The sequence below is a fragment of the Mus musculus genome, chromosome 3 (assembly GCF_000001635.26).
Source record: "Mus musculus strain C57BL/6J chromosome 3, GRCm38.p6 C57BL/6J".
Taxonomy (NCBI): Eukaryota; Metazoa; Chordata; class Mammalia; order Rodentia; family Muridae; genus Mus; species Mus musculus.
Genome location: NC_000069.6, coordinates 89,135,336 through 89,160,953, shown reverse-complemented (window position 1 = coordinate 89,160,953; position 25,618 = coordinate 89,135,336). Strand labels below are relative to the sequence as shown.

Sequence of the window (25,618 nt, the reverse complement as noted above, 5' to 3'; positions counted from 1 at the left end):
AAAGAAGCTGGGTGGTGGTGGTGCATGCCTTTAGTCCCAGCACTTGGGAGGCAGAGGCAGGCGGGTTTCTGAGTTCGAGGCCAGCCTGGTCTACAAAGTGAGTTCCGGGACAGCCAGGGTTACACAGAGAAACCCTGTCTGAAACAAAACAAAACAAAACAAAACAAAACAAAAAAGTTGTTCTACACGTAAAGCTCAGAAAGGCATGTAGTATGGTATTTCCTTGGTTGTTGATCTGTTTATGGAGATGAACCATTGACTTAGCTAAGATTTCTGTGCTCAGTTTTGCATCCTCAGCATGCACTCAGTGAATGGTTTTGCTAAAGGTTGTCTTAATGAATTAGGAAACACATACTACAGAAAGCAGTTTAGAGGATCTCTGGCATAGCAAGACTCCTAGGAGAGTGCTGAGAAAGGACATGGTCAGAACAGATTCCCATTCTGTCCCTGACCCTCAGGAGGTCCCCAGGCTGCATATGCCCTAGTGAGTTTCCCGCCTCCAGAAGCAAGCTGAGCACTCCCACCACACAGACACACAGACACACACACAGACACAGACAGACAGACAGACAGACAGACAGACAGACACACACACACACACACACACACACACACACACACACAGCACCCACCCACCCTCAGGACCCCTAAGCCACGCCCTCTCGGGAAAGTGTGGGCAGCAGTTGTGCCAGCGGCCCGCCCCGCCCCGCCCCGCCCAGTCTCACGCAGCCCTCGCCAGGGGGCGCAGCTCTCGCACGTCTGTCGCCTGCACACGCCCCCTGTGCCCCGGGCGCACGCGGGTCGGAGCTCCCCTGCCTGGGCTGCTCTCCCAGAGACTTGCGCGCCCGCCATGGCCCTGGACCGGTTGGGGAGGCCCTACGAGTGAGGGCAATCATGGAGGAGGAGGCGCGGCCGGCGGCGGGGGCCGGCGAAGCGGCGACCCCTGCACGCGAGACGCCTCCTGCGGCTCCGGCCCAGGCCCGCGCGGCCTCAGGTGGGGTGCCGGAGTCTGCGCCCGAGCCGAAGAGGCGGCAGCTCGGGACGCTGCTGCAGCCGACGGTCAACAAGTTCTCTCTCCGGGTCTTCGGCAGCCACAAAGCAGTAGAAATCGAGCAGGAGAGGGTGAAGTCCGCCGGGGCCTGGATCATCCACCCCTACAGCGACTTCCGGTACGGGGGGCTCAACGGGGAGAGCGAGGGACACCAGTGCTACCGGCCGGGTGGAGTCACCTCCCCCAACCCAGCCTGGGAATTCCTAGGCGGGTTTCCCCGAGGTCCTCAGTGTTTTGTCAGGTTAGGGAAGCATAAGGGACAGCGAACATCAGGTAATCTCCGAGGACTTAGTGCACCCAATGCAGGAACCTCAATGACCACAGAGAGCATCGGAGTTTGGAAACCTTGCCTCTTTTCAGTACTGTTTTCTGGGGATGTGGGAAATTATATCATGCCCCAAAGCTTGGAGACCTGAGGAAGAAGCCTAGTTCCACTCTCTACCACGCTTTAACCACACACCGAGCACTTGCCCAGTTCAGTAGAACAGATCAGGGACGCTGGGAACGCTGGAGAAGAACAGGGGTCAGTCGGGTCCACAGCTCTGTTTGCTGTCCGTGGTGCTGAAGGCGGAATGCGGCTGGGCGGGGCGGGTACTCAGAAAGATTGGGAAGGAAAGCAGGGGCTCAGCCACCGCCCAGGTGTTTCCCGGAGAGAAAAGGGACAGAGAACTGGGATGTAGCCATTTCACTGTCCCCTTCAGGCTGTACGTCTACATCAAGGTCGCTAGGGGAGAAAATCAGCCCTGCCCTTGGGGACAGTGAAGGACAGCTTTCAGTTGAAGAAATGAGGTGTGTCTCTGGAGCTTGGAAACACAATCGGAGGCCCAGACAGTATCTTCCATTCTCAAACATTCACTCCCTGTAAATAGTCCCCTATTCTGCGTTGTTCTTTCCAGTCCTCTTTATTCTTTCGCTCTCACCTGCCTATCTGTTCTCCAGCAGATCCCCTCCCCTCCCCCAGTTCACCCTCAGACATATCCCCAGAAGCCATATCCCCCTCAGAGTTGTGTTGCTTCGCAGTCCTCTACCACATCACCCGCTGGGCTTGTGACTGCCTGTGAGTCAGGCTGTGAAGATGCTCTGATGGCGCGGCCAACCTTTCCTCCTCTCTCCCAGTGTCTCACAGTGCAAGATTTCTCCTCTGCAGCTGTGGAAGGGGAGGAAGAAACATCAGGGGTTTGTTGCTGAGTGAAAACATTCAAGTCTGAGGGGCATTCGGGGGTGGGTCTGGACTTGGGAACTAACAAGCTTTTTTGGAGGTTGAGAGGATTGATTTTTGCAATCAGAATCAGAAGGGACTGTGTTTAGGACTTACGCTGGGATTAGCCCTGAAACCGTCATGTGTGCTCCAGTGTTTTTTGTTTTTTGTTTTTTTCCTCTGAATGTTGTCCCCTGCTCCCCTCCTGACCTCATATCTACAGTTTCTTCTGAGGCAATGTAGCTTGTCCTTGCGCATCTTAGCACAGGTAGCCTGGAGGAGGGAAGGGGTGCATAGCTCAAGCCTCGATGCCTTGGGATCTCCCAGGGAATCCTCTATGTGCATAGCCCATCTGTGGAGGGGGATGGGCATCCCTGAAAGGCCCAGTTTAAATGAGTACAGGGTAGCCTCTTCCCGTCCCCACCCCCACCAAGGATGGCAGTTCCTCACCTACAGGAAATCATCATTCCTGTTCTCATGTTGGAGTGGGGATGATAGAGAAGGGAAGGACAGCCTAGACTAGAAATAGAGACCTGGAGACGGGAAAAGAATTTCCAGAAGTCTGGAGATAAAGAGATAAAGAGTGTATGCACCATAGCAACAGCTACAGTGTAGACAGCACTGCTGAGCCTGACAGCCCAGTGAGGTCAGCGCAGGCTCCCTAGTTTTAGAAAATTACAAAACAACCTTGGTGCTAGTATATGTGTGTGTGTGTGTGTGTGTGTCTGTGTGTGTGTGTGTGTGTGTGTGTGTGCGCGCATGTGAGTGTGTGTGCATAGGTGTGTTTGTAGCTGTGCTCACATTTACTTTTTGAAAAAAATGAGATTTATTGTATGGGTATGAATGTTTTGCCTGCATATAAGTCTGTGCATTATGTGCATGCAGTGGCTGAGGAGGTCAGATCCCCCGGCACTGGATTAACGGATGGTTGTAAGCTGGCATATGGGTGCTGGGCACTGAAACTGGGACTTCGGCAAGAGCAGCGAGTGCCTTTAACTGCTCTCCAGCCTGTGCGCGTGTGGGGTTTTGCTTTTGTTTGTTTGGCTTTTGTTTTGGTATGTTTGTTGTTGTTGCTATTTGTTTTGTTTTTTGTTTTGTTTGAGACATGGTTTCTCTGTGTAGCCCTGGCTGTCCTGGAACTCACTTTGTAGACCAGGCTGGCTTTGGACTCAGAGATCCACCTGCCTCTGCCTCCCAAGCGGTAGGATCACAAGTGTGCACCACCACCATCCGGCTTAATCTCACAATCTTCTCTCAAATCCACTATTCTCACTTTTCATGGGTGGGTGAGATGTGCGAGGGACTGAAGCTAGATCTTCAGACACGCCAGGTGCACAGTTTGCCTCTGAACTGCATCTTTATTCCTGCATTCTATTCTGTGGTACTGAATCTGCCAACAGGCCTGACCATGTAAGCTTAGTTCCTGGGACCCACGTGGTGGAAGGGGAGAACTGATTCCTACAAGCCGTCCTCTGACCTTCATATGTGTGCTGTGGCATGCATACATGTACACGCGTGTGCACGCACACACACTAACATATCGCTATGTATTTGACTTCCTCATTCTCAGTGGGGAAGGAAGAGGAAGAACCTCTCTGTGCTTTTTTTCTTTTTTGCTGATCTTCTTTTTCTGCTTTCTCCTTTTTCCTTTCTCTTTTCATTTAGAGGTTTTAGTTATTCGCCTCCTTGGTCCTTTGGGCCATCGTTTTTTGTCTCTTGATTCTAACTTGTAAATAAAGAAAATAGTATTGAACAATAAGAATAATTTTGCCATAAAGTAACAATAAAATAGAAAGGGGCCGGGGCGGTAGGATAGCCTAGCAGCTAAAGGTGTTTGCTGCACAGACCCAGGAATCCGAATTCAGCCACTGGAGCAGAGAAAGGAGCGTACAGGTCGCACTCTGACTTCCATATGCATCACATACGATGGACACACACAATAATAATAATAATAATAATAATAATAATAATAAATAATAAGTAAAATAGAAAGGCTTAAAAATGTTTCATCACTTTTCTGTGTCCATTTTAGAGCTTTGTGTACATGGAATCATCTGATTTGTACCATTGTGTGTGTCTCTCTTTCTTTCTCTCTCTCTCTCTCTCTCTCTCTCTCTTAAAGAATTATTTATTTATTTTATGTATGTGAGTACATTGTCTCTCTTCAGACACACCAGAAGAGGGCACCATGTGGTTACTGGGAATTGAATTCAGGATCTCTGGTAGAGCACCAGTGCTCTTACCCACTGAGCCATCTCTTCAGCCCACCATTGTGTCTCTTGCTTCTTTTGCTAAATGCTAAAATGTCAGACTCAGGGGCTGGAGAGAAAGCTCAGTGGTTAACAACACTCTCTGCTCACTCCTGCTGACTAGTGTTCATGGTACTGAAAGGTACCCTTCATGCTACCAGAAGAGAAAGGTAACTGCCAGCCCAGCTATAAATCCTGTGCTCTACAGTGATGGCTGCCTGCCTACACGATACATTGGTGCAATAGCAGCACGAAGGTTGTGGATGTAACCAACAGCTAGGTGATAGCTTTAAGGCTTACTCCATGAGATGCAGCCCATGCCTGACACTGCTTAGAAGCCAAGAACCTGAGACTAGATAGGCCATGGAACTTTGAGAAAACCAAATACTGTTGCTCTGCTAAAGATATGCAGGAATAAAATAACCCCTATGCACATCCAGCCATACTCATTGTCTTAGTCACTGTTCTATTGCTGTGAAGAGACATCATGGCCAAGGCGGCTTATAAAAGAGAGCAGTTAATTGGGGGCTGGCTTACAGTTTCAGAGACTTAGTCCATTATCGCAGCAGGGAGCATGGCACTGAAGCAGTAGCTGAGAGCTGCATCCTGTTTCATTGGTAGAAAGACAGAAAGAGGGGGCTGGTGAGATGGCTCAACGGGTAAGAGCGCTGACTGCTCTTCTGAAGGTCCTAAGTTCAAATCCCAGCAACCACATGGTGGCTCACAACCACCCATAATGAGATCTGATTACCTCTTCTGGTGTGTCTGAAGTCAGCTACTTACATATAATAATAAGTAAATCTTAGGAAAAAAAAAAAAAAGAAAGACAGAAAGAGAAGCTGGGCATGGTGTGGGCTTTTGAAACTTTAAAGCCCACATTACTAACCTACTTCTTTCAACAACCACAACCTACTGGACAAGATCATACCTTTTTTTTTTGAGACAGGGTTTCTCTGTGTAGCCCTGGCTGTCCTGGAACTCACTCTGTAGACCAGGCTGGCCTTGAACTCAGAAATTAGCCTGCCTCTGCCTCCCAAGTGCTGGGGTTAAAAGGGTGCACCATGCTCGGCTAAGATCACACCTCCTTAATTCTTCATTTTTATTCAAATCACAACACTCATCAATCAACATCTTAAGCCATCATCAGAAAGCATCCTCCTGCAATTGTTGGGAACAGAGATCAATAGCTGTAGGGCATGTAGTATAGAAAGTGAGAGACTTTGGAACTTTCAGTCCTAAAGGGCAGGTCTCCATCAAAAGCCTCTCCTGCAGGACTCAGGGAACTATGCAAAAAGAAGCAGAAAGGTCATAAAGAGCCAGAGGAGATGGAAGACACCAAGGAACAAAGCCTTCTAGATGCAAGAGGGCTGACACATATATGAACCCACAGAGATTTGGCAGCATCCATGGATATACACAGGCTCAAACCAGATGGGGTACCAGCATCGATAGGGAAAGCGGGCACAAGTCTCCATCCCTAAGCCAGAAGCTATCTCCACTTGACAATCTCTCAAAACACAAGAGAGTTGGAGGAGGGAGAGGGGAACTCTCCAATGGTGTCTCCCGGGGTATACAAACCATAAAGGCAGGCCACAGGTCAGCAGTAGATACCTAACAAAATGAATTCAGTGACACTTTTGGAAGATGTTATCTTATAGTGTTTAGTGTTTAGTTTCATAACTTTATATGTTTTTTTAAATATAGTACCAGATTTTGTATTTTTGTGGGATTTTTGTTGTTGTTCTTTTTTTTTTTTTTTTTTGGTTTTTCGAGACAGGGTTTCTCTGTGTAGCCCTGGCTGTCCCGGAACTCACTCTGTAGACCAGGCTGGCCTCGAACTCAGAAATTCACCTGCCTCTGCCTCCCAAGTGCTGGGATTAAAGGCGTGCGCCACCACGCCCGGCCATGGGATTTTTAATATGTGTGAATGTGTACGTGTCTGCATCTGTCTGTGTGTGTGTGAATGTGTATATGTCTGCATGTCTCTGTGTGTGTGTGTATGTGTGAATGTATCTGTGTTTGCATCTGTCTGTGTGTATGTGAATGAGTGTGTGTCTGCATCTGTGTGTGTGTGTGTGAATGTGTATGTGTCTGCATTTATGTGTGTGTGAATGTGTGCGGGTCTGCATCTGTGTGTGTGGTTGTGTGTGAATGTGTGTGTTTCTGCATCTCTGTGTGTGTGTGAATGTGTATGTGTCTGCATCTGTCTCTCTGTGTGTGAACGTGTGTGTTTCTGCATCTGTGTGTGTGTGTCTGCATCTGCCTGTATTTCTTGTGCTTTTTCTTTGGCACTTTTTTCCTGCTTGCTTGTTTTGTCCTATTATTTGTTTGTATGTTTGTTTAGTTGCCTGTTTTCTTCTTTTTTTAATGACTTATTTATTTTATGTATATGTATACTGTAGCCATCTTCAGACACACCAGAAGAGGGCATCAGGTCTCACTATCGATGGTTGTGAGCCACCATGTGGTTTGTGGGAATTGAATTCATGACCTCTGGAAGAGTAGTCAGTGCTCTTAACCACTGAGCCATCTCTCCAGCTCCACCTGTTTGTTTTTGAATGAAAGAGAGAAAGAGAGGGTGGGTTTTGGTAGGTAGGGGAGAGGGGAGAGTCTAGAAGGAGTTGAGGAAGGGAAACCCATGATCAGACCATGTTGTATGAAAAAATATCTATTTTCAATAGAAATTAAAATTATTTTTTAAAAAAGAAGTACTGACCACCCTTGTAGAGGATTTGTGTTTGGTTCCTAGCTCCCTGTGGGGGCTCACAACCCTCTGCAACTCCAGTTCTAGGGATCTGATGCTGTCTTCGGGTCTGTGTGAACACATGGTGTACTTACATATGTTAGGGGAAAATAGCTCTAGATTTGCCCAACCTAGGCATTTGCCTTATAAATATAATATCTGGATCATGTGTCTTTTATAGGGGCTTATTAAACCATTAATTCCAACAACACCATTGGTTGTTTATACACAAGGGTACAGAGTTGCACAAAGTGTAAATACCTACCTGTACCAAATAATGCTCTTTTCCCAAATGGTGATTCCAGTCTTTGCTCTCAGTGGATTTAAATGACGGTTTTGTGGGGTTTTTTTGTTTTTTTTTTTTGTTTTTTTTTTGTTTTTTTTTTTTTGTTTTTTGTTTTTTTTCAGACAGGGTTTCTCTGTGTAGCCCTGGCTGTCCTGGAACTCACTCTGTAGACCAGGCTGGCCTTGAAATCAGAAATCCACCTGCCTCTGCCTCCTGAGTGTTGGGATTAAAGGCGTGGGCCACCACTGCCCCGCTGGTCTTGTGGTTTTGTGATCTTGACCCCTCTTGGCTGTCTCAGACTACCGTCTGCCAATCGAGCTGCAAGAGTGTAACAGAACCTCGCTCTCTATCCCGTGCCCACTTTAGGTTTTACTGGGATCTCATCATGCTGCTGCTGATGGTGGGGAACCTCATAGTTCTGCCTGTGGGTATCACTTTCTTCAAGGAGGAGAACTCTCCACCCTGGATCGTCTTCAATGTCCTCTCTGACACTTTCTTCCTGCTGGATCTGGTGCTCAACTTCCGAACTGGCATCGTGGTGGAGGAAGGTGCCGAGATCCTGCTGGCGCCAAGGGCCATCCGAACGCGTTACCTGCGCACCTGGTTCCTGGTTGATCTGATCTCCTCCATCCCTGTGGATTATATCTTCCTAGTGGTGGAGCTGGAGCCACGACTAGATGCTGAGGTCTACAAAACGGCACGGGCCCTGCGCATCGTTAGATTCACCAAGATCCTTAGCCTGCTGCGGCTGCTCCGCCTCTCCCGCCTCATCCGCTACATACACCAGTGGGAGGAGGTGGGGTGGGCAGGGGGCGTGTCAAACTCCTCAGAAAGGTGCTACGGGTGGAAGTCCTGGTGATTCCATGGGGTGGGGAAGATGCCTGAGGCTTCCAAGTGTGAATTCTTTGCAAAGTTGGTGGGAGAGAAGCAGGCATAGAAGGAAGGTTCAGGGAATGAGGCTAGGGTGAGGGTGGGGTACAGAGCTATGGCAAACACTTGAGGGTTAGTTGATTCTTGACTGGAGGACTGGGTATGAATAGGAGGTGCCTCTTCCAGCAGCAGGGTTTAGTGGCTCAGAGTATATACTCTGCCGTCTTATCAGTTCAGACGGTGTTACCCAGCTCTTTTTATTTTGAGATAGGACCTTACTAAATCGCTAGAGAGGGCCTAGAGAGATGGCTCAGCAGTTAGGAGCACTGGCTGCTCTTCCAGAGGACCCAAGTTCAATTTCCAGCGCTTAAGTGCTGGCGCACAACTATCTGTAACTCCAGTTCAAAGGGATCAGACACCTTGTAGCCTCTAAGAGCACCTGGCATGCATATGATACACAGATATATATGTAGGCAAACACAGCACCCATATTCATAAACTGTGTTTTTTTGTTGTTTTTTGTTTTTTGTTTTTTGTTTTTTGTTTTTTTTTTTTTTTTTTGAGACAGGGTATCTCTATGTAATCCTGTCCTGGAGCTTGCTGTGTAGATCAGGTTGGCCTTGAACAGAGATTCACCTGCCTCTGTCTCCTAAATGCTGGGATTAAAGGCATGCACCACTATACCTGGCTCTTTTTTTTTTTTTTTTTTTTTTTTTTTTAATTGAAAGTGAAAAAGAAAAAGTTGCCTAGGCTGGCCTTAAACTTCTGATTCTCCTGCCTCAGCTTCCCTGGTAGCTAGGATTACAGGCACTTGACACCAGGCCAGGTTAATGGCTACTTTTTTTTTTTTTTAATTCAGAGATACTGGGAAAGGGGGAGGGAGGGTCAAGAGGAATTTGCAAGGCTGGGACTGGAGGGGACCAGCAGAGAGGGGTTCCTGTCCACAGCAGTGCCTCCTCGGACTCCTCAGATCTTTCACATGACCTACGACCTGGCCAGTGCAGTGGTTCGCATCTTCAACCTCATTGGAATGATGTTGCTGCTGTGTCACTGGGACGGCTGTCTGCAGTTTCTGGTCCCTATGCTGCAGGACTTCCCGTCCGACTGCTGGGTCTCCATGAACCGCATGGTGGTGAGAAGCCCCCCCAGCTCTGGTACTCCTGGGTCACAGGGAGCAGAAGGCAGGAGATGATCCAGAAGGAAAGCAGCAGGCAGGAGATGGGATTGCGGGGAGGAGAAGGGTAAGGAACGTAGATAGATGGAGGAAGTGTTTACATGTCAGAGGAATCAGACAAAGAAGGGAACCTAGGCAAGACAAGGGTCCCCACCAACGGAAGAAACCCAACAAATGCCTGCCGAGAGGAAGGTCTGAGGTAGAAGGGGTACGCACAGAACTTAAAGGGAGAAAGGGGGGCAGGTCGAGAATGAGACTCGGAGGGGCCCAAGCCCTGTTCTGCAACATCCTCTGCCCCCCAGAACCACTCGTGGGGCCGCCAGTATTCCCACGCCCTGTTCAAGGCCATGAGTCACATGCTATGCATTGGCTATGGGCAGCAGGCACCGGTAGGCATGCCTGACGTCTGGCTCACCATGCTCAGTATGATTGTGGGCGCCACGTGTTATGCCATGTTCATCGGTCACGCCACCGCCCTCATCCAGTCCCTGGACTCTTCCCGGCGACAGTACCAGGAGAAGGTCAGCAGGGACAAGGGAGGGGAGGGGTGGGCTTGGAGAAGGGCTGGAGATATGTTCTGATGGGCTCCTATGTCCTTTCCTGCCTCATATCCATTTGTCCCAGCTACCTGTGTGAAACACATCTGTGACTGTCCCTATGCCTCTGTCCTTGGACCCTCCCTCTCCTCTGTCCACATTTGGGGTTTTCTGTAACTGCGCAGTCTTACTTGTATCCACCATTTTCCGTATATCCCTTGCGGCTCTGTGTGTACCACGTTTATCGCCTCTGGGTCCAACTTGTTCTGCACACCCCGAGCCCCACTGTTTTGGCCCCACGTCTCCACATCCTTTTCCCACTGGCAACTGGTGTTACCTCTCCAGTACAAGCAGGTGGAGCAGTACATGTCCTTCCACAAGCTGCCCGCTGACACCCGGCAGCGCATCCACGAGTACTACGAGCATCGCTACCAGGGCAAGATGTTTGATGAAGAGAGCATCCTGGGGGAGCTGAGCGAGCCACTTCGGGAGGTGGGGCCGGGCTGGACCTTGTGGGAAGGGCTCTTCTAGGATCTGGGCTTCTGGATGTGCCGCCTGGGTTACAAGGGAGTGAGTGCTTGGGAGGGGGGGACAAGCATTTGAGGGGAGGTGGCTTTCTGTGCAAGGTCTTATGGAACTGTCTCAGGGAGGTCCCCACACGGGTTGTAGCATCCCCATCCAGTAACCGATCTTGACAGGTGGACGGGTTTTCTGGAGACAGATGAGCTTGGGGACAGGGCATCTTCCGGCAGGGGGCGGAGCCTGTCTGATAGGCCCCGCCCATGTCCAGGAGATTATTAACTTCACCTGCCGGGGCCTGGTGGCCCACATGCCGCTGTTTGCTCATGCTGACCCCAGCTTCGTCACCGCAGTGCTCACCAAGCTCCGTTTTGAGGTCTTCCAACCAGGGGACCTGGTGGTGCGTGAGGGCTCCGTGGGCAGGAAGATGTACTTCATCCAGCACGGGCTGCTGAGTGTGCTGGCACGTGGCGCCCGCGACACCCGCCTCACTGATGGATCCTACTTTGGGGGTCAGCAGGCCTCGGGGAAGGTGGGGGGGGGTCATGGACATTGTACAGACGGCAGTTGTTTTCTAGGACCAGGGCTTCACCCGTTGGTGTTACACAAATCACAGAACAACCCTTACCCAAACCTCATTGAGTCCGATCCAGGCCTGAAGCTCTGTATTTTATTTTTTCTTATCTTATTGTTTGAGACCAGGTCTATTATATAGCTCTGGCTGTCCTGGAACTCACTATTTAGACCAGGCAGGCATCCACCTGCCTCGGCTTCCCAAGTGCTGGGATTAAAGGCATGCACCACCATACCAGGTGGCTGGGTTTTAAAATTTATTTTATTTTTAAAAGCGTCTCCGGAGAGTCTAGTGCATGGCCAGGCTACAAGCTACTGGGCCAGCAACTCTGTAGGATTATTAATGACAAAAATGCAAGGACCCCATAGTTGATGGAAACCCAGGGATGAAGCAGGGCTGTCCCACAGACTTAGGCTTTGTGGAGCTGTCTGAAAACCCAGGCTGTGGCTTTGGAAGAAGTGCAGACAACCACTGCCCAGAGTGACTTAAGGTTCATACAACCATCCAGCCACCTAAGCACCCCTACCTTCAAGCATCTTGCCAGTCCCACTTTGTGTCTGTTTAGCCTGCTTTTCTCCTCCCAAGTTAGGAGTCGGGTACACCCTGGGACGGAGCAATAGGACTGGGGTTGGAGTTAATGTGTAGAGTAACTGAGAAGAACATCTGGGGCTGGCAAACCTGTTTGTCTGGAGAGCAGCCTTCCAGATGTGCAGGTATGGAGACAGACAGTGCTTAGAGCAGTAAGGGACCTTATACCAGCTAATCGTTCATTCTCCCAAGTATAAGGAGGAATCTGGGGGTGCTGGGTTAGCTGCTGCAGGCCTAATTGGGGGGTGGAATGGGAGCTCTGAGCCTCTTCCCCGCTTTCGCAGAGATCTGCCTGCTGACTCGAGGTCGGAGAACAGCCAGTGTAAGGGCTGACACCTATTGTCGCCTCTACTCGCTCAGCGTGGACCACTTCAATGCGGTGCTTGAGGAGTTCCCAATGATGCGCAGGGCTTTTGAGACGGTGGCCATGGACCGGCTTCGGCGCATCGGTGAGGCCTGTTTACTCTGTCTGCTCTGGGTCCTGGCTGGGCCTCATCTCATGAGCCTAGCCCTGGTGCTTTGACACCACATCCCAGCCCACCCAGTTCCAGTCCATGCCTCCAGCAGGCTGTTAGCACTGTTGCTCACTAGACTTAGCCCTAGCGAGAAATTGCCGTGGAGTGTCTCCCCAAACCCTCATTCCCCGTGTCCTTCTGGGTACCAGTTCTTAACCTCACAATTTTTTATTGATACCACCTTCCTGCTTCTCTTGCAAAGCACTCTTTCCATATGCCTGACTTCCCATCCCCTACCCCTCAATCCCCCGACCCTCCTCCCCCCCCCCCCCCCCCCTACACCGTGGTTATCCGGCCTCCATCTTAGATGCCTTCCCTTTCCTAATTTCTTGGTCCTGGGACAACTTGTAGGCAAAAAGAATTCGATACTGCAGCGGAAACGCTCTGAGCCGAGTCCAGGCAGCAGCGGTGGCGTCATGGAGCAGCATTTGGTACAACACGACAGAGACATGGCTCGTGGTGTTCGGGGCCTGGCTCCTGGTACAGGAGCTCGACTCAGTGGAAAGCCAGTGCTGTGGGAACCACTGGTGCACGCCCCTCTGCAGGCAGCTGCTGTGACCTCCAACGTGGCCATAGCCTTGACTCACCAGCGAGGCCCTCTGCCCCTCTCCCCTGATTCTCCAGCCACCCTCCTAGCTCGATCTGCTAGACGCTCAGCAGGCTCCCCAGCCTCCCCACTGGTGCCTGTCCGAGCAGGTCCTCTGCTGGCCCGGGGACCCTGGGCGTCCACTTCTCGCCTGCCTGCTCCACCTGCCCGAACCCTCCATGCCAGCCTATCCCGGACAGGGCGTTCCCAGGTATCTCTGTTGGGCCCTCCCCCAGGAGGAGGTGCTCGGAGGCTAGGACCTCGGGGCCGCCCACTTTCTGCCTCGCAACCCTCTCTGCCTCAGCGAGCAACAGGGGATGGCTCTCCTAGGCGTAAAGGCTCTGGAAGTGAGCGCCTGCCCCCCTCTGGGCTCTTGGCCAAACCTCCAGGGACAGTCCAGCCACCCAGGTCATCAGTGCCTGAGCCAGTTACCCCCAGAGGTCCCCAAATTTCTGCCAACATGTGAAATCCTAGGTTACACTGGCCTTAGCTATTGGCACGCAATAACGTGTGCCCGAGGGTAGACGCCCCTTGGGGGAAGGCTGTGGGGGACCTAACATACTGCCCTTTATCACCACAAAGCTATTCTCTGTGTCCTCAGCTCAAAGCAGCTGCAGCCTGCTAATCCTAATCACATACCCATTTGTCATTGGTACCCCATGCCTACCATGTTCAAGGCACTGTGCTAGGTACTGTGTATCCACTGCCAAGTAGAAATAACTCGAAGCCCTTTAACAAGGGTGTCCCCAGGCCACGGTCCTGCCAGGCGCAGGCCTGGGCCCACAGCCCTGCCTTTATTAAGCACAAGTACTTGCTGCCTCCATCACTGCCGAGTAACTAGACGGCTGTCTCCCTGTCAGTGACCCTGCAGGTGGTGCCAGTGCGTCCTCTCTTCCCATCTCCTTTGTCGTAGCTGGGTACCGTCAATTATCTAGTACAGCCAACAGATGTCTAGAGCCCTGGGTGTGAACATCGACCCTCTGACTGGCACCTGTGGGCCCTCCTTGTCCACACCAAGTGAGAATCCACGTCTGCCCACTGTAGTCTGCCCTCCGCAGCTCCTGTGTGGACGCACTACCTTTATGAGCTAGAAGCTGCTCTTCACTGTGCCCCCTGCCTCAGTGGTGTTGCCCCTAAAGCTAAGGGGCACGCGGCACCTCCTTACCTACTGTGCCAGCCTAGTTCCCCCCAGGTAGGGGGCCAGGGGCTGAATCCTCATGTGACCTTTTATCTTTCCCTCTTTGTCTTATTTATTTGGTCGTTTATTAATTTTATTTATTCATTTGCTAATTTGACTTGTTCACTTATTCACTCATTCCTTTGTCCTCCCCACCTTCTGGTAGGGGCCTGGGGAACATCTTTGTGGTCCTTGCACAATGCCATCTGCAGCAATACTCAAATTCTGTGATGAGGTGGTGGCCGGGGGGGGGGGGGGGTAGGGGGGAGCAGGAGGCCTGAGCTTAGTTTTTTCATCCTCATCTGGGTTTACTGTTGTGAAGAAGAGGGAGGCCTGGAGTATCCAATCCTAGGAAGGGTGGGCCAGTAGCCCCTCCACCTTCTCAGGGACAAGAATAATCCCCTGCCCACCCGCTCTGTTCCCCTTCAGAAGTACACTGTAGCATGGGGCCAGGACCACACAACTCTTTGGGTGGGAGAGTCTGGGATTCTTTGCCTGTGGGAGTTGTTTTTTATAATTGCACCTAAACAGTTGGGTTTAAAAGAAAAGATTCATTTTTGCTTCTGATCTGTATGTGGGGACAAAGTGGTTGTGGAAGAATTTCATCTGACCCAGCAGATCAGTGGGCAAGAGAACAGCCAGATTAGTGGCTCGTAAGCTCGGCTCCATGGTTTGTGGAGTCAGTAAGAAAGTAAGACTACCTAAAGTCCAGCTGGTCACTCATGCCTGCAGTCCTTACCCCCTCAGGAGGGTCAGGCAGGAGGATTTCTAGGAGTCTGGGGCCAGTCAGAGCTATACAATGAGACCTTGTATCAGAAAAAAAAGAAAAGAAAAAAGCCAGTTTAGCTTAGTTCTCTCCAGCACCCATCTACCCCAGCCTTCCCTAAAGTGTGGAGCTGTGCTCCCTGAAGGAGTATTCTACCCTGACTTGAGGCCATCAGGAGGTGACACTTTGCTAGGGAACTGGTCATGAGGGCTATATCCGAGGACAGAGTGTTTTAAAATAATTGTTCTATGGAATTTGGATAAGTTTACCCAGTCTCCACTCCCCCGTTCTAATTATCAGGACCCAGGAGGAATCGAATTAACCAGCTGGGCTGGGATTAAAGGCTCAGGGCATCTTAGAGTCCAGCTGAGCGGATTGAGACAGGGATATACGACTGATGCTGCTGGGTGGCCGGTGCGTAATTGGACCCAGACATTCAGGGCCTGTGTGAAGTACCAGACTGTGGCTAGATGGCAGATGTGGGACTATGGGAGGGGTGTGGGTTGAAAGAAATGGGGTGCAACTAGGTCAGAAAGGGGAGAGGCGTTTCAGGATATGGTCAGCACCCGCATAATGTTGGTATAGCCAGAGCCAGGTCGCCAGCCTGTCACCACAATCACCAGATCACCAACTCGGAGGAAGCCACGAAGCTTTCCTGGTGGAGGAAAAGGTGACAGTCATTGAAGAGCCTAGGTTCAGCCATTACCCTCCACCACCTCAAGGCCACCCACCCAATAGGGGAGAAGGAAACTGAGGCAGTGGTTTGAGAGGATGTGTGTGGAGGGAATGTGGTATACTGTTTTTAAGCATTAAGCCTCTGCACCTATGTGGGACAAGGACAGGTGTGGCCATGACAACTATAAATTTAGTTCCAGCTCTCCTGGCTTTGTCCTCCCACCTCTTCTTGCTCCTTGTCCTACTAGGTTGTGGCGGACACAGCAGTGACTTCTCAGGGGTCCTGTTCTCACTCCTTTCCTCTCAGCTTACCCCCCTGCTTAGAGTCCAAGACACACCCATCTTAGTGACTCCTAGAAAACTCTTGGGCCAGTGAGGACAGGCAGAACTTTTGAGTCAGGGCAGGAAGCCAGGCTGGGGAGGAGAGGGCAAGGCTCACCACTTTCGATGCCAAATTGGACCCTTCGGTCCACATCATCTGCCCAGACAGCCTCTGGAGGCTCACGGTAGAGCAAGGGGAAGACTCCTCGGGACAGGTGGACCTGTCGGGCAGCCTGGGCAGAACGAGTCACAGCAATGACAGCAGCCCGAGGTCGGTAGCGAGACAGAAGCTGAGCTGAGCTGTATGAGGGAGAGAGGGTTAGCTCAAGAGTGTTAACCCAAGAAACAAGAGTTTGATTTATGGTTCCAGGTGTCACTGACAAACCATGTGGCCCTGGGTAAGTTATACTTCTCTGATCTCTGTCTTTCTCACTAATACCTACCATGTTGCAGAGATGGCTCAGCCACTAAGAGCCCATGCTGGATTAAGTTTTCAACACCAGTACAGCAGCTAACAATGGTTTTTAAGTCCAGTTTCAGGGGCCCTAACACCCTCTTCTGGTCTTCACTGGCACCAGACATGCAAATGGTGCTCAGACATACAAACAGGCAAAATATCAATCCATATTAAAAATAATATTAATAAGATAAGTGTAAAACCTGGGCTAGAGAGATGGCTCAGTCCTTAAGAGCTCTCTATTTATTTTTTTTTTTTTTAATTTTTAGAGACAGGGTTTCTTTCTTTATATAGTCCTGGCTGTCCTGGAACTCACTTTGTAGACCAGGCTGGCCTCGAACTCAGAAATCTACCTGCCTCTGCCTCCCGAGTGCTGGGATTAAAGGCGTGTGTCACCACGCCCTGCTCCTCAAGAGCTCTTAATGCTCTTTCAGAGGACCTGAGTTGGTTCCGAGCATCCACATCAAATCGCTCACAACTCTAGCTCCAGAGGGTCCAACATCCACTTCTGACCTTAGGATCGTACACGCACACATAGAAATAATAACAAATCCACTAAAAAATTAGAAAGAAATGTAAAACCAGCTAGCCATGGTGACACATGCCCACAACCCCAGCCCTTGGGGTAAAGGCTGAAGGTTAAGTTCAAAGGCTACTTCAGCTACAAAGTAAGTTTCAGGCCAGCCAGGACTAATGAGACCCTATCAAACACACAACAAAAAAGGGTAAAACTGTCTAGAGATGTTATGTTTGTATCATACCCAACCTCCATATGTCACTTAACCACTTAACATCTTTTGTTAAAGATGCACAACCCCGTAGGGGTGGGAGTGGAGGGGGGGGACAGATGGAAAATTCACACAGACCCATGGAGCCAGAAGTGGCTTGTGAGGCCCCTGAGAGTTACTTAGGGTCTCACTGCTAAATTTTAGAGAAAAATCCTCAGCTCCGGGCTTACTGGGCTCTTCAGCAACACCTTAGCCCACTGAAGACTTCTCAGTTCCAGCTCTTCAAACGCCTAAGGCAACCGTGCTTAGGTTATCACCGGCCAGGTCCCTGGAGCTCACGGGCTCTGGTTCTAGAGTACCCAAGACTAAGGCAACCGTGCTTAGGTTATCACCAGCCAGGTCCCTGGAGCTCACGGGCTCTGGTTCTAGAGTACCCAAGAGCCACCTCTGCTGGCCTCTAGAGTCCATAGCTATCCCTTTTCTTGCCCTAAAACAATACTTTTTTAAATCACTCACGGTATTAGCCGCCCCTGCCCTAAGCCCTGTTTCCAATACTTTTCTCACCGGCCAGTCTTTGTCAGCACAATGATGGCTGCGGCACAGCACTTGAAGGAAGCCTCCACGGCTCCAATTGCAGTGACCTCGGTTGGGTCACGGCTCAGCGGCGCTGCCCGGCGTAGCTCCTCAAACAACTGGCGGTGGTACACAGCGGCCTCTGCCTCCCGGGCAATCTGCAGGCACCAGTAGGTCAGGTTGAGAAGAGTCAATGGGGTTCCAGAGGGGTCTGTGTTCCTGGCCCATCGGCTTTTCAGGACTGAGTTCCTACCGCATGTTGCATCTTTACAGCCTCCACGGGGAAACTGCCTTTGGCGGTCTCTCCAGACAGCATGATACAGTCAGCCCCATCCAGCACAGCATTGGCCACATCGCTTGTCTCCGCCCGAGTTGGTCGAGCCTTAGTGATCATGCTCTCCAGCATCTGAATGACACCGTGGATGGCAAAGCTGTAGAAGTCACATTCTGATTGGGGACCCTGCCCATGCTATTTCTCTAACACCTGCACTCTTAGATTGCCATGGTTACACTGAGACCCTGGAAGTTCATGTCATCATCATTTGTAACCAGACAACAGACAGTATCATATGGATCTAAGGTTGCTCAGCACCTCTAAAGCCTAGCCCAAGGGTTCACTCCAGACCTGTGTGGCACAAACGACAGGCTTGCCAGCCAGGTTGCAGCGTCCAATCATCATCTTCTGAGCCAAGAAAACCTTCTCTGCTGGGATCTCAATGCCAAGGTCACCCCGAGCCACCATGATGCCATCGCTCACTTCTAGGATCTCATCAAACCTGGGTGGTTGGAGGAATCCAGGCTAAGGCAGAGCCAGGAGATGCCGGGGAAATAGCATGCACAAGAGGGGCAAAGAAAGGGAGAGGGCTGACGGAACCAAAGACCAAGCCTCACTTCTTCACGCCTTCATGGTTCTCGATTTTGCTGATAATTTTGATGCCCCGTCCTTCTGGCCCTAGGGCATCTCGGACTGCCACCACATCACTGGCTTTTCGTACAAAGGAGGCAAAGATGATGTCCACATTATGCTCCACCCCGAAGCGCAGATCCAAAAGATCTTGCTCTGATAGCCCAGGCAGGTCCACCTCGGCATTTGGCAAGTTCACACCCTTCCTGTTGCCCAAGAAACCACCGTGTTCCACTTCGGTCACCAGTCCCTCTGGGCCTGCAGGTATAAAAGAGCCAGTGTCTGCCAAGACTGAGCCGGGATATAGGCATGGCAGAGAGAGCTCTTAAGCTTGGATTCTCAAATGCCCAGCCTCAACCCAGGATGACAGCAGGGACCACTAGGCCAGGTGGGGAAGCAGATACTGCTAGGGGACGGTGTGGGTGGTCTAGAGCAGATGGAACATAGAAACCCAAAGGAAGAGAAAGTGACCCATTTTGGGGGCGCCTCATAAGATCAGAAAGCATTTCTGTACCAATTTTCCGCACCACTAAGGAGATGAGCCCGTCGTCAATGTAGATGCGGCCCCCCACTGCAACGACCTGGGTGATATTGTGGTAGTCCACCCACACTGTCTTTGCATCGCCCCTTGTCCGGAACTTCGGATCCACAGTCACCAGCACCTGTGAACCCTTCACAATTTCCACCTCCGACTCTGGACCCTGGAGGGGGTGGGATGGGCAGAGAGGCCTGAGTTTCACAGCTGGGCCCTGAGCAGTGCTGACCCTCTCTCCCTCTCCAGGGCTCTCACACTCCTCCAGGCCCCAGACAGAGGCTTGCTTCTCACCCCCTGCAGGACTCCAGTGCGTATCTCGGGACCCTTGGTGTCCAGGGCGATGGCCACGGGTCTGTAGCTGAGTGGGGAGGTTGCAAAGCTTTCAGCCGCCTCCCGAATGTTGGCGATGGACTCTGCATGGTACTAGCAGTGAGAGAGAGAGAGAGCAAAACCAGGATTATAAGGCAAAGTGGACAGGACCTGGGGCATTCTCCAGCTCCGCCCTCCACGACTTCCCCACACCTCATGGGAGCCATGGGAGAAGTTGAGTCGTGCAATGTTCATCCCTGCCTTGATCATCTCCTTGAGGCGGTCCACAGAGCGTGACGCCGGCCCTGGAACCAGAGAGCCACTAAGAAAGTCCTCCCAAACCTGACAGCCAAACCCATCTACAACATCGGAGAGACTCCCCCAACCCAGGAGTCCTTCGAAGTTCCTCTACTTCACAAACGCGTTTTGCCCACTCCGACCAGTATACACACCCTTGAGGAGGCAGCTTGTGGGGTGTCTAATCTCAGCCAGGCCTTAGGCACCTTTGTTAACAAGTGACCTGATATTAAGTGCCACACTGTGGAGGTTACTGTAGGCTGTGAAGGGTCAGAGCATGAGGCAGGTCAAAGAGGCACTTTGACAGCTGAGGGGTCTCCCTGACAGAGCTGAGATCTGTCCCAGTCCCCAGCCTCATGGATCTGCAGCAGCGGCGACAGCAGCAGCAGAGCTTGATGGCACTCCTCCTCTTCCTCTTCATTCCCAGCCTCCTTTTCTGCTGCTCGGGAGATGTAGGCCAGGGCCTCCTACACTGGAGACAGTCAGTGTCCAGTTCTGAGCTACACCATCCTTTACTTATTCTCCACCCTTCTTCCCAGCTGTGCTTCCTTCTGAGACAGGGTCTCCTGTAACCCAGGCTGGCCTTGGATTTGCTCTGCTTCTGAGGATAACCTTGGGCTTGGTTCTCCTGTCCTCACCTCCCCCGTGCTGGGGTTAAGGGTGTGCTCTACTATGCTAAATTTATGTAGTGCTAGGGCCTGAGCACAGGGCTTCATGCACACTAGGCAAGTATTCTATCAACTGAGCTACTTAGCTGCCCTTTTTCTCCTTGGGGTGTGTGTGTGTGTGTGTGTGTGTGTGTGTGTGTGTGTGTGTGGTGTATGTGTGCATGTATAGTGTCTGTGTAATGTGTGAGTGGTGTGTGTGTGTATGTGTGTATGGTGTATGTGTGATATATGTATGTGATGTGTAAGTGGTATGTGTGCTGTATATGTGTGGTATATACGTGTATAGTGTGTGTGCAGGATATGTATATGTGTGGCACATGTTTGTGATCTGTGAGTGATATGTGTGGTGTATGTATATGGTGTATGTGTGTGCATGTGTGGTATATGTGTGTATGTGTGTATTTGGTGTGTTGTGGTGTGTATCTGTTTGGTCCTCAGCTCTCATTATTTCTACCTTTACTCCTCCGTCACCCCGACTGTCCTTATACTTGCAAGGCCATCTGTGTGCAGATGACACCTTTCCTTATTATTATTTATTTTTGAGACAGGGTCTCTGTTTAGCCCATGTTGGCCTCGAATTTACAACAATCTTCAGATCTCAGGTGACAGTGGCTGGGGTGGTAAGAAGTGGAACATTCTAAATGCTTTGTTTGAAGGTGGAGCCATGGGAATTTCCTGATGCGCTGATAGACTGCATGTGAGTCACATGTTCAACATCCAAGGAGAACAAAGGTCAGGAGAGTGGTGGAGATATAAAATAGGAATCAATAGCTGGGCGGTGGTGTCACACACCTTTATTCCCAGTACTCGGGAGACTGAGGCATGCAAATCTCTGAGTGCAAGGCCAGCCTGGTCTACAGAGTGAGTTCCAGGACAGCCAAGGCTACATGGAGAAATCCTGTCTTAAATAAGTGAATGAATGAGTGAATGAATGAATAGGAATCAGGCTCTTGCCTGTAATTTTCACACTAGAGAAACTGAGCCCTGTCCTCGCCCTCATTCAGCCCCTCACTCTCATCTGTCACCTCAGCAATGGGCTGAGGTGAATAGTGAAGAGTTACAGTAGCAGTCTAACCTGGGATACAGGACAAGAGACCCTCCCTCCATCAACAAGCCGAAAAGCCAAAAAGAAAAGAAAAGCCAGAGGAAGCAGGTATAGTGGGACAAGGCTGTAACCTCGTCAGGGAGGCTGAGGCAGGTTGACTGTAAGGTCACAGGTAGAGAGGGAGTCAAGGCCAGCCAGGGTGATCCAGTGAGATTGTATCAAAATAAGAAATACAAAGAAAGGGGCAGGTGAGATGGCTCAGTGGGTAAGAGGACTGACTCTTCTGGAGGTCCTAAGTTCAAATCCCAGCAACCACATGGTGGCTCACAACTATCTGTAATGAGATCTGATGCCCTCTTCTGGTGTCTGAAGACAGCTAAGTGTACTTATTTCTAATAATAAATAAATAAAAATCTTTAAAAAAAAAGAAAGAAAGAAATACAAAGAAAGCTACAGATGTGGACCGAGGTGGCAGAGTCCTTGCCAAGCCCTCTCAGGGCCTTGAATCCAACCTCAGCCCCACCCCTCCTAGTCTTCTCCACCCCCAGTCTCTTCAGCTCCTCCAGGCTTCCTTTGGATCTGGGCGTTGTCTTCCCTTTGCCTGGACTTCTCTTCCCCCAGGTATCCACAGAGCCCTTTCTTGCTGTCTTCTTCGTTTTCTCCTCTTCCTCCTTCTCTTCCTCATCCTCTTCCACCTCCATTTATTTATTTATTTATCTACTTGTTTGTTTGTTTATTTTATTTTATTTTATTTTATTTTATTTTATTTTATTTTATTTTATTTTATTTTCAGAGTGTCGTGTAGCCTAGACTGACCTCAGACTTGATACATAGCTGAAGATGACCCTGAACCTCTGGCTCTCCTGCATGCACTGCCCAGTGCTGGGACTACAGGCGTGTTCCAGACCAGACCAGCTAGCTTTGTGTGATGGCTGAAGCTTCATTCGGGGAAGGGAAACCCTCTACCAACTGGCTAGTTCCCCAGTTGCATTTTTGTTATTTGGTTGTCGTTGTTTTTGAGACAGGATTTTACGTTGTAGCCCCAGCCGGCCTCACTTTCTTAGCGATCCTCCTTCCTAGGCATTCAGAGTGTGAGGGTTACAGGGGTGGGGGTGGGGGGCAGCATCATCATTCCCATCCTTTCCCCTAGCTGCCCTGGTCCCCGGTTAGGACCACAGTCTTCCTCTAGCTCTCATCCTTCGTATTCCTGACTACCGTCTCTTTACTCATGACTTTCTAACATACTGAAGTAGCTTTTTATTTATTTATTTTTTAAACAAGTTTTTTCGTTTGTTTGGTTGGCTGGTTGTTTTTGTTGTTGTTGTTGTTTTTAATGTAGCTCTGGCTGCCCTAGAACTCACTATGTAGACCAGGCTAGCCTCAAACTCACAGAGATCCATTTGCCTCTGCTTTCAAAATGCTGGGATTAAAAGCTTGGGCCACCACACTTGACTCTGAATTAGAACATTTTAATAAATTATTGCTTAGTATTTATTGTCCCATCCACTAGACTTCCCTTATTTACTGGGCTACCCCCAATTCCAAACCTTGTCTTCCAGGTACTAAGCAAGCATTTGTGGTTTTTTTTTGCTTTGTTTGTTTGTTTGGTTGGTTGGTTTTGGTTTTTTGAGACAGGGTTTCTCTGTATAGCCCTGGCTATCCTGGAACTCACTCTGTAGACCATGCTGGCCTCGAACTCAGAAATCTTCCTGCCTCTGCCTCCCAAGTGCTGGGATTAAAGGCGTGCGCCACTGCTACCTGGCTCAACGAGCATTTGTTAAGCTGGGTGTGGTATTACATACTTATGATCTCATTAGGCTAAGACAATATAATATGGGCTACATAATAAGCTTGAAACTATCCAAGGCTACCCGAGACCCTGTCTTAAAGACCCAGCCTCAAGTGGAGCAAGGTGGCACATACCTTTAACCCGGCCCAGCTCTCAGGAGGCAAAGGTAGGTGGATTTCTGAGTTTGAGACCTGCCTGCCCAACAGCCAGAGCTACAACATAAGAAGATTCTGTCTCAGAAAAAAAAAAGAAAAAGAAAAAGAAGCAAATACAACAACACCCGCAACAACAACAACACCTGCAAATCTCACAAATATTTGTTGAATGAATGACCATGGCAAAGATAGCACAGTAAGGAGACACCAGAGTCATGCAGGCGGCCCAGTGTGGCGGCCCAGGGTTGGGTGGTCTTACCGATGGTGGCAATGATGCTGGTGCTCCTAGCGGCCACAGGCTCTGAGTCGATATCCAGAAGGCAGAGGTGTTCCAGGAAGGTGTCCGCCATAGCTGCGGGCAGTTGCTGCTGCTGGAAGAAGGCAGTGCCCAGCTCCTGGGTCAGCTGGGCCACACTGGCACGTCTCAGGTATCCTGCTGGCCCTGCGGTAGATGGGGACTCAGGATCCTGCACAGACAATCGCCTATCCCCCATGTGCTTCCTGCCAGTGCACCCTGTGTCTATTCAGCCCTCCGGTCTGTGTGAGGAGGCCTTCCTTCAATCTGAGTGTCACACATTACTTTGTTTAGTCTCCAGGGTTCTATGGAGCAGGCTGTTAGATGTGCTCTTTCCCAACTTTACAAGGAAGGAAAAAGACGGAGAGAGAAAATGCACTGTCTAAGAAAAGGGCATCTTCCAAGGAAGATGATTCAAATCTAGGTCTAGCTCAAAGCTGAGTCCTTACGGACCCAGTTACCGAGACCCTCCCCCACCCCGCCCCCCAGCAGACCACTCAGCCTCAGCACCCCCAGAAGCCTCCCTCAAGTCTCAAGGCATCTCATTCTCTAGGCCTGGAATCTCTCTGTTACTTTTCCTTGTTTACTTCCTTCTAGCTCCAGGCAACTCTCTGGCTTCCCCACTTCCCTCCCCTCCAAGTTCCCTCCATCTATACAGTGCGGCTCTATCCCCTGCCTGCCCCCTTGTGGGGGAAACCCCCGTAGCTTGACCCAGCCCGGCTCAGTAGAGCACCTTCCATACTGCTGCGTACCTGCTGTGTCTGTGGGTCTGCTTTATACTCTGCCTTTGTCAGTGGGATGGGGCCTGGCACAGACGAGATCAGTCCTGGTTAAAGTATAACCAGCTAGCATCTCTCTTGCCAATGGAAGCCTTGTACACTGGGGGCCAGAGTCCAGGAACCACGGGAGTGCCCCGTGGCGTCCATGCTGCCGGATCCCCTTTGGCCTGTCTGCAGAGCCTGGATCAAAGGCTCAAATCAAATTTAACAGAGGCTGTAGTGGGCATCCTTCCCCCAAGGCCTCCACCCCCAACACTGATTCTACCCTAATTCTCCTCTCTGTTCAGTGGCTTCCCTTCCTCTTCTTACCTCCTGGAGCCCCACTTAAAGCAGACTTTGCTAAGTCTTTTTGGGACTTAAAGATCCAGGGCCAGAGCTGCTGGGGTAGCTCGTTCTCTTGGACAGACATGCTTCCAAAGTGTGGGACTGGGGCTGCAAGAACCACAGACTGGGAGGAGAGTGTACCCTAACTGCTGGTCTTATCTGCAGGAGCCAGAGAATAGAAAAGAGGCACACCCAGTAGGCAGCCCCATCCCCACACAGAGTCCCTTCTGGAGGGCTGTCGGTTGTCAGTCCCCACATCTTCCCTTCCCCTAGGTCATCCGTTTTTCCTGGTCAATTTTTAGTCCATTCATACTGTCAGTCCATCAGCTTCAATAGAGACTAGTTCATCGCCAGTGATACAATCCTTTTCTCTTTGTATTTTATTGACAAGAATCTTAGGTATATTCTCAGAGCAAGAGCTTGAATGTGGGGACTAGATTGTGGAAAAGAGGGAGGAACTTTTTTTTCTCTTCTCTTCTCTTCTCTTCTCTTCTCTTCTCTTCTCTTCTCTTCTCTTCTCTTCTCTTCTCTTCTCTTCTCTTCTCTTCCCTTCCCTTCCCTTCCCTTCCCTTCCCTTCCCTTCCCTTCCCTTCCCTTCCCTTCCCTTCCCTTCCCTTTCCTTTCCTTTCCTTTTCTCTTCTAGACAGGGTTTCTCTGTGTAGACCAGGCTGGCCTCGAACGCAGAAATCTGCTTGCCTCTGCCTCCCAAGTGCTGGGATTAAAGGCGTGCGCCACCACCACCTGGCAGAGGGGAACCCTTTGATAGACGTTAGAGGGTATCTCAGTTTCTCGCATCTGTTCCTCTGTGAATCCAAAGATGAAACTATAAACAGTTCTAGGCACTAATTGATAAACTTGTTTAGATTGATGTTGACGAACCATATTAGTAAACACAGGAAGCCTGAGCACAGGGGAGTTCTTCAGCCATCGTG

At 50.4% G+C, this 25,618-nt stretch overlaps 2 protein-coding genes across 7 annotated transcripts; one reads left to right on the top strand and one right to left on the bottom strand.

Moving 5' to 3' along the window:
- Positions 1–669: 669 nt before the first annotated feature.
- Hcn3 (hyperpolarization-activated, cyclic nucleotide-gated K+ 3) lies at positions 670–14,179 on the top strand. Of its 3 annotated transcripts, none has more exons than XR_003954292.1 (8): positions 670–1,169; positions 7,894–8,323; positions 9,368–9,529; positions 9,874–10,092; positions 10,453–10,599; positions 10,980–11,138; positions 12,073–12,237; positions 12,655–14,179. XR_003954292.1 is itself a non-coding variant. In NM_008227.1 (8 exons), the coding sequence occupies exons 1-8, from the start codon at positions 895–897 to the stop codon at positions 13,353–13,355; spliced, it is 2,340 nt and encodes a 779-aa protein (NP_032253.1). In that variant the 5' UTR covers positions 797–894; the 3' UTR covers positions 13,356–14,179. The 3 variants fall into 3 exon arrangements, 2 of the variants coding, with proteins under 2 accessions (XP_030108294.1, NP_032253.1); NM_008227.1 differs by having other exon boundaries at positions 797–1,169; positions 10,898–11,138; XM_030252434.1 differs by having other exon boundaries at positions 723–1,169; positions 7,894–8,361; positions 9,368–10,092; positions 10,898–11,138.
- On the bottom strand, positions 14,139–24,832 carry Pklr (pyruvate kinase liver and red blood cell). 4 transcript variants are annotated; one of them, XM_006501135.4, is made up of 12 exons: positions 24,672–24,832; positions 24,317–24,388; positions 23,548–23,730; positions 19,548–19,639; positions 19,317–19,448; positions 19,005–19,191; positions 18,478–18,748; positions 18,212–18,362; positions 17,840–17,992; positions 17,578–17,744; positions 15,947–16,128; positions 14,139–15,487 (listed from the first exon to the last, which is right to left on the bottom strand). In XM_006501135.4, exons 1-12 carry the CDS (start codon positions 24,769–24,771, stop codon positions 15,381–15,383), a joined length of 1,797 nt encoding a protein of 598 aa, XP_006501198.1. In that variant the 5' UTR covers positions 24,772–24,832; the 3' UTR covers positions 14,139–15,380. The 4 variants fall into 4 exon arrangements, with proteins under 4 accessions (XP_006501198.1, XP_006501197.1, NP_038659.2 ...); XM_006501134.4 differs by lacking the exon at positions 24,672–24,832 and having other exon boundaries at positions 24,336–24,437; NM_013631.2 differs by lacking the exon at positions 24,317–24,388 and having other exon boundaries at positions 14,360–15,487; positions 24,672–24,812.
- Between the last annotated feature and the right edge of the window lie 786 nt (positions 24,833–25,618).